The 8,343-nt window shown below is 44.1% G+C and overlaps 1 protein-coding gene across 1 annotated transcript; it reads right to left on the bottom strand.

The window, feature by feature from the left end:
• Positions 1-4,283: 4,283 nt before the first annotated feature.
• LOC138051831 (holothin acyltransferase-like) lies at positions 4,284-6,431 on the bottom strand. The gene has a single exon (XM_068898112.1). It carries the CDS (start codon positions 6,258-6,260, stop codon positions 5,223-5,225), a length of 1,038 nt encoding a protein of 345 aa, XP_068754213.1. The 5' UTR covers positions 6,261-6,431; the 3' UTR covers positions 4,284-5,222.
• Between the last annotated feature and the right edge of the window lie 1,912 nt (positions 6,432-8,343).

The raw sequence follows: 8,343 nt of genomic DNA, 5'->3' as shown, positions 1-8,343 counted from the left end.
ATGCTTTGGAAGACACCCGGAAATCTTCGGTAAAGGCCATTGGAATCCCTAGTATTGGCGATGATATTACCGCAGTTCAAAAGCTAGCTGACCTCCTTTATGTACCAACCGAAAAGATCCATCGAAGAAAAGGACAGATTGACATGCTGATTGGAATAGACCATGCTCATATTCATACGGGTCAAACGAAGCAAGTTGGACAACTCGTCGCTAGAAAGACGCCCCTTGGATGGGTGGTGTTCGGAGGTTCCACTGAAACACTTCCGTCGAGCAGTCGAATACATTTTGTTAAGTTATCAACGCCAATTGACCTAACAGACTTCTGTACAACGGAGACCATGGGAGTTCAAGTGAAACCATGGGTATGTGACGCCGATAAGCTGAGTCAGGTAAAAGGGAGGCATAGCACGACTGGAACTACAAGCAGCAGTTTAGGCGTCTAGATTAGCTAAGACTATTCAAGAAGAATCACGAATTAAATTTCAAGCCGTCAAGTTCTTCACAGACAGCACAATAACCCTTGCCTGGATACAGAATCCGTCACGCAATGTCAAGCCATTCGTGTCTGGGCGAGTTGGAGAAATCCAAAGTTACTCTGACCGTAGTGAATGGAAACACATCCCGGGTGAAGAAAATGTCGCTGATGATATTTCTAGAGGAATTTATGTAGGTGATCTGAAAGGGAGATGGAGCAATGGACCAGAGTTTTTGCAAAAGCCAGAAGAGCTCTGGCCACAAGAGGTAACCTGTTTCAGAGGAACATTCCCAATGCATTATATCCTGGAGTCAACCTTTGCGCGTATCTTTCTATTTTTAGAATTAATCCTTCAGCAGGAAACTCACATTTGTAACAATTTACATCAATTTGCACAATTTGCATACATTGTTTTTGCTATTTTTGTCTTTGTTCCACAATACCTTTATTCTGATTGGCCATTCTAAACAGTGTGTGCAGGGCCGAAGAACTCGTGGCGTTCTAAAAATAGAAAGATACGAGCAAAGGTTGACTCATAGGCCTTAAATGAGAGAGGTGAGTTCCTACTCATGGTCTCCTGACAAAACAAGGCAGTTTGAGAAGTAAAGAAGATTGATGAAGCCATCGACCCGAAACTTTTTTCAAGTTTGGAAAATCTGGTTTGAGTGACGGCCCACATTCAAAGGCTGGCCAACAAGATAAGCTTAAGAAGACACACCCAAACGGGAAAAGAAGGGCCACTTGTACCAGAGGAATTACAAAAAAATTGAATGCCTCTGGATCAAGGAATCCCAGAAGTCCTTGCAAAGCCGAATTAAGAAAGGGGAATTCGGGAGTTTGAGTCCGATTGTTGACGGACAGGGTGTGGTCACAGTTGGAGGAAGAGATCAAGCAGTTGTATCATATGAAACTAGGCACCCCGCGCTTCTTCCAAGTGATCATTGGATCTCAATGTTAATAACAAGGCTCGTGCATTACTGGGACTCAGCGGAGTGGCTGCTACGACCGCCAAGATTGGAGCGGAATATTGGATCCTAAAGGCAATGAACTTGAGCAAGTCAGTCAAGTTCAAATGTGGGTTCTGTAAAGAAATGGCACATAAGACCGAAACACAGTTAATGGCAAACTTACCAGAACTTCGATTAGCCCCATACACTCCACCATTTTACTACACGGAATGTGACTACTTTGGGCCTTACAGCGCCAAGGTAGGACGAAACAAGACAGCGAAGCACTACGGCGTGGTGTTTACATGCTTGAACACAAGGGCAGTACATGTGGAGATGGCCGTTGACTGTTCTACCATGGACTTTTTGCAAGTTCTCTGTAGATTTTTTGCGATTCGCGGTCAACCTGCAGTGATGATAGGTGATAACGGTTCACAGTTTGTCGGTGCGGAGAGGAGGCTGGGTGAAATAGTACGAGATTTGAGTCGAGAAGAGATTCAAGATTTTTGTGCAGAGAAAGGCATGCAATGGAAATTCACGACACCTGCTGCCCCCCATCAAAATGGCTGCGCAGAGGCGCTCGTCAAGACTTGCAAGAACGCTTTAAAGAGGGCCATTGGCAGTCAAGTGCTAACTCCATTTGAGTTGTACACGGTGTTTCTAGAGGTAGCCAATCTTGTTAACCAACGGTCAATCGGAAGGATTCCAAAAAGACCTTGATGATGGCAAGTACATCTTCCCTAATGATATTCTCCTTGGACGAGCGGCATCTGAAGTACCACAAGGACCATTCAAAGAAACACAAAATCCTCGCCACAGAGTTGAGTTTGTCCAGAAAATCGTTGATTCATTCTGGAAGCGTTGGAGTCGAGACGTTTTTCCATCCCTAGTACCAAGGAAGCAGTGGCAAATTGAACGACAAAACGTGAAAGTCAACGACATCGTTACAGTCGCTGATAGTAATATATTCTCACCAGGCCCACTCACACACAAAGCCAAATGGACCCAGCTGCACTAAGATATGGGAGAATCGGCCCTCGGCACATACTCCCCGAAAATCTATGATTCATCGAACCCAACATAAACGAGGAGAAGGTGGTACGGGACAACGTTTTAAGGAAAAGGACTGGGACCTCCTCCCAAAACTGAGAACTCAAGCGTGACAAAAAACTTCAAACAGCGAACCGTTGTAAGCAAAGCAAATTACCCCAAACCAGGGCCAAATGTATTGAAAATGTGAATTTTAATGAAGAAGCTGGTCCAGTAAAGGAAGAATCTCGAAAGAAGAAAAACGATGTTCCATGGCATACTCTAAGGAAACAAAACTAGGAAGAGCAGACACCAGGCTTTCCGAACAAGCAAACGAAATGAAACGAAATAAAGAGGGAGTGATTGTCGATCAAAGGAGAAAGACGGCCAGCAAGTTGGCGTACAGTAACCAACGCATGCTCTACACTGTTTGTGGCTATTTGCGTTTGAAGGGTATCCACCTTAGAAGAGAGGGTTTTGAGGTCCCGGCGATAAAAATAAAGCGCCGTCACCCCAGTGGGTACATACAAACTAGAACAAACTTAAAGCGAAGTCACCCCCGTCGCTTTAAACAAACTAGAACAAAATTTGAGCCAGGTCACCCCCAGTTGCTTCAAAACAAAACTAGATTAAAATTTGAGCGAGGTCACCCCAGTCGCTCCATAAAAACTAGAACAATTTGAGCGAGGTCACCCCAGTCGCTCCATAAAAACTAGAACAATTTGAGCGAGGTCACCCCAGTTGCCCCATATAAACTAGAACAAAATTTGAGCAAGGTTATCCCAGTCACTGCAGAAAAAACTAGAAACTTTGAGCGTGGTAACCCTAGTCGCAAAAGGACCCACCCGGCTGGTTCTGCCGCAAGTTGGCCGCCAGGCGGAGGTTGAGGATCAAGGGCTTGTAAAGCGGCAGGTTGGACGGCCGGAGCCTCGGGCAGTGCGTCAGGTTGTACGAATGGATCATGTAAAACCGCCTGAATATCTGCTGCGATTGGGGCTACTGGAACCTGAGCCATGTGGCGCAGCGATGGAAGCGACAGAAAAAAGCGAAATCTCCTAGCACGGGTCTAGAGACCTGAAACTTTGCTGGAACTGGCTGAATAAACAAGTGACTGCTCTTTAAGCCTAGTTTTCATATGTCGGGAAAATCCCAGACCATCGGGGATTTCGCAGTTTCCCGACCGTCCCAGATTTTGCCGACATATCGGAAAATCGCCAGATGCTTGTCCTAGATTCTCCCGATAGTGACTTTGGCGAAAAATGGAAAGTGCGCCAAAACTTGAAACTTGCAATTTAGAGGATTGGTAACGAGCTAAAAATCATCGCCGACGTCCCCGAAAGTACAAATTTGAGTTTTCATATGTCGGCAATGATCGCCGACGAACGCAAAAATCTGGGACACTTTCAGAAACAATCGTGTTTGTAGAGCAATATGCAAATTGACATCTACCTTGACAAACAAACATTGCATTTTTCATACGTACATGTCATGTTATTCTCATGAAAACAATAGCTTATTAACGTCACGAATTGTTTGATTTATTGTTTTCCACAAAAATACAAAAGGGCGACGACATTCGGTGATATAATTGCAGACACAAAACAATGGGTTTGGATGATGATCAGTAATTATAATAGATAATTACTTCGGCTCGCAACATTATTGGATACAGTCAAACCTCTATTAATTAAGCGGTCACCCTCGGGAAATAGCCTGGTGACCGCTTAATAGAGGTTGACCGCTTAACAGAAGTTTCCTAAAGTCAAACCCGTAATGTGGCGGAAATTAATCAGGGGCCCGTTTCTCGAAGATCCCGAAAAACCGTAGCAAAATTTCAAACCTTTCATATCTATTTTATGCGCATTCATACCAGAAGTTTTATGCGTATACACCTCTCTGTCTTTAAATACCGATCAACTAATTTACATTTTATTGTTCACAACAACAGTAACGCCAAATATAATAACAGTATTTGCGTGCGAGTATCAGTTTGAAAGTGACAGTTTTTGTTGTGGTTAGCTGCAACGAAAACCGATAAAAGAGGAATTCAACGTGTGCGCCGGTTGACCCACTACAGAGACGTGAATTTTTACACAGACAATTCTTAGGTTGCATGTGATGAGCTGCGAAAGAAAGTGGACACGCTTCGCTTATCTTCCTGTCCATAGTTAGTGCTAACTATGTCCTGTCCAAAAATATGCCTTTTATCGATTGTTATCTTGTAACAAGGTGACCTTTAAATAGAGGTGATTTACGATAAAATTAGTCATTTGGAAAATCAAAACGGTGACCGTTAATTTTTCCGTAATTTTGCAACATACCTTAACATAAATTCAAATGTACAACCGTTGAAAAGCTCATTTGCAACTGAAGATGACATGAGTATGTCGAAACATGTTTTGTAAATTGAAAACTGTCGTTTCTTTTTTGAGAGTTCAATAGAGGTCAGATTTACAGTAATAAGTGACCGCTTAATAGAGTGCCGCCACAGTAATTACGGCGGCAGGTTAGTTTTACAGGTTGCAGGTTGCAGGTTGCAGGGTGCAGGTTGCAGGTTGAAATTTACTGTGACTGTTACATGAATAGCTAACCTTAGGCCTAATTAGGCCTAAAAACGTTTCTTTAGGCCTCCTTAGGCCTAAAAACGTTTCTTTAGGCCTAATTAGGCCTAAGGTTAGCTATTCATGTAACAGTCACAGTAAATTTCAACCTGCAACCTGCAACCTGCAACCTGCAACCTGCAAAACTAACCTGCCGAGTTGAAAGACGGCTTAACCAAATTGAACTGTAGTGTAACCGAACCATTTATCAAAACATGCGTCAGGGAGATCATTCATGACCATGTACACCAACTCAAACGACCTCTTTCCTTGAAGCCTTTCGCACAGTTTCGTGGCCTTCTCTGTAGGGGCGTCAATGCAGACCACAGGAGGAGGGACATCTTCTAGAAGTAGCTCTTCAAATACCGCTTTCAACAACTTTTCTGCAATTGCCTCTGAATCTGCGAAAAGCGGGCCAATCTTGTAACTCTCTTTGATAAACGTTGGTCGGGCCACCGTATAACCCACGATAGAGCCTTCACTATCGATGGCCACACGTGCATGACTGCCAGCTATGCAAAGCCATTTGGACAAGAACGCATGTCGTTCAAAGCCAAACACTGTGGTGTCATACATGAATAACGCTTGCATATTTACTTCCTCAATGCGTTTGATTTTTGTGGGTGATCTTTTCAATGTCTCAGAGAAGCAAGCTATGGCGGTTGGAATGTTAAAGACGAAGAATGCTCCATAAAAAAGACTGCGAAATCCATTGCGTTTGTTAATTTCCTCCCGCTTCAGATCCGAAGTTAATGCAATGCTGGGAAAATGCTTCACACTGGCTAGACATGCGTCATATATCTTCTTGCCATATCCCTTTCCTCTGAATTCTTTGCTCGCGATATGAGAACCACCGAAAGCATAACTGTCGCCATATTTTGCCACTGTACAACAACAAATAGGTTTCCCGTTCAACTCGCCAACAAACCCCGCTGTTGGATCACAGGCCATGAAACATTCAGCATCTTGCAAACCCGGCCCCCAGCCCTCCTTCGCCACAGCATTTGTGATGATACTTTTGAACTCCTTTGCTGTCTTAAGGAGGCGAATTTTGAACTCTTCCGTGCCAGACAAGCTCGTATAGGGTACGTTAGCAACAGCAAGCAGTCTGTTCCTTTGAGTTTGATAAAATCCTTGACGATAATTGGTGAATGCCAAGCGACTAATCGAGGAGCGAGCAGCCAAACCACCAGCCGCGGAAAGGGCCATTTTCTTTTTGGTTCACCTTGAGCGAAATAGAATGCGGTACAAATACAGGGAGTATCACGGAGAGTCTCCCTCTTTCATTCCGCAGATCAAGAGAAAGAGAGAGAGTACACATTACTAATTCAATAGACTGCAAACTCGTGACAGTCGTATCTTTTGCGAACGCAAGCAACGCGATAAATATTCAAACGAAAAGCAACGCGTAAAATATTCAAACGAAAGGTCTGGAGCGAGGGTAGAAACGGGCGTGTGAGGCTCGCGCGCTTCACACGCGAGGATCACGCTTACGGCGCTTCGCGCCTTCCGAAAATGGAAGAAAACGATGCAGTCTACTATTTCAACTACGTACATGATTAATCGTCAATATGTAACCATAGGCAGCCCAAGTTCGCGTCACTAGAGAGCGTGTATTAATTAATTACTAGTGGGAAGATGACCCTCCTTTGAGTACAAGCGGTGTTGCGTTACAGGCAGCCGTTGACAATTTAAATGCGTTATAAGACTTTGTTTGGGAAATAAAATACCGTCGATTGTGAAGCCTAAAAACGCTCAAAAAAAATTTAACGTTCATTCAATAAAATGAATAAAACTGACTCACCTCTGGTGTATTCTTGTGCGTTTTGGTGCTTATTTTACCGTTTCGGGAATTCCGTGTTTTCACTGTTCTAAGACGAAGTCAAGGCTGCACACTAAGATTTCGACCGTAGTCAGCTCAGAGGCGGTTTGCGCCTCGAAAATCCATCCCAGCCACGATTTTCTCACGCAAAGCTAAAGCCCCATCATTTGCGAATCTCGGTGAATGTTACGTCGTCAAAAATCCCCACGCACTTGGTTGGAAACGGTAACTGATGAATTTAACAACTGGTGATCTTGTGAATGGTCACAGAGCTTGGGTCCGAGGTCAAATTACTCCACCCGATGAGGTACAGTCATTTCATGTACAATACTTACCCCATCCCCACAGCGTCACTCGTAACCATGGAGCTGTTCGAGAAGCCACATTGGGGATGGGGTAACTGTTGTACCTGAAATGACTGTACCTCATCGGGTGGAGTTAATTTGACCTCGAATCCAAGCTCTGTCACCATTCACAAGATCACAAGCTGTTAAATTCATCAGCTATCGTGGAATCGGAAGCAGAAAAAGCTCATTTCCCACCAAGTGCGTGGGGATTTTTGACCACGAAACATTCACCGAGGTTCGCAAATGATGTGGCGTTAGCTTTGCGTGAAAAAATCGCAGCTGGGATGGATTTTCGAGGCGCAAACCGCCTCTGAGCTGACTACGGTCGAAATCTTAGTGTGCAGCCTTGACTTCGTCTTAGAACAGTGAAAACACGGAATTCCCGAAACGGTAAAATAAGCACCAAAACGCACAAGAATACACCAGAGGTGAGTCAGTTTTATTCATTTTATTGAATGAACGTTAAATTGAGCGTTTTTTAGGCTTCATAATCGACGGGATTTTATATCCCATACAAAGTCTTATAACGCGTTTAAATTCTCAAAGGCTTGCCTGTAACGCAACACCGCTTGCACTCAAAGGTCATCTTCCCACTAGTAATTAATTATTACACGCTGTCTAGTGACGCTAACTTGGGCTGCCTATGATGTAACATAAAAAAGAGGCTGGAGGTGAACTGTGGGCCATTGTCGGATACCACTATGTCATGAATCCCGTTGCGTGCGAAGTGGCTCTCGAGCCTCCGTATACATGTACTTGCCTTAGAGTCACGTAGGCGATCGATCTCCCAAAAGTTGGAGAAATAATCAACATGGATGAGGTGCTCTTTGCCTTCTATTGTGTAGATTAAAATTGATACCTTCCGCCCATGGTCTTTCTTGGATTTCGTGCGGCATGAGAGTTTCTTTCTGTTGTTTCGGTCCGAACTGACGGCACACCTCACATTGTGAAATGAAAGTTCTGATGTCTGCGATCTTCCCGGGCCAGAACATACATTTCCTGGCCCTTCGTAGACAACCATTAATGCCGCTGTGTGAACTATGTATCTCCGCTTTCATCTCAGGCCTCAAGGTTTTTGGGATAACGAGGCGCACACCTCTGAATATGAGACCGTTCTGAACTG

Source organism: Montipora capricornis, chromosome 6 (assembly GCF_036669925.1).
Source record: "Montipora capricornis isolate CH-2021 chromosome 6, ASM3666992v2, whole genome shotgun sequence".
Lineage (NCBI taxonomy): Eukaryota > Metazoa > Cnidaria > Anthozoa > Scleractinia > Acroporidae > Montipora > Montipora capricornis.
This window is presented reverse-complemented; position numbering and strand designations above follow the sequence as displayed.

What these genes read in the sequence shown, in the direction of transcription:
- LOC138051831 (XM_068898112.1), bottom strand. Translation starts at nt 6,260, where the DNA reads ATGGCCCTTTCCGCGGCTGGTGGTTTGGCTGCTCGCTCCTCGATTAGT.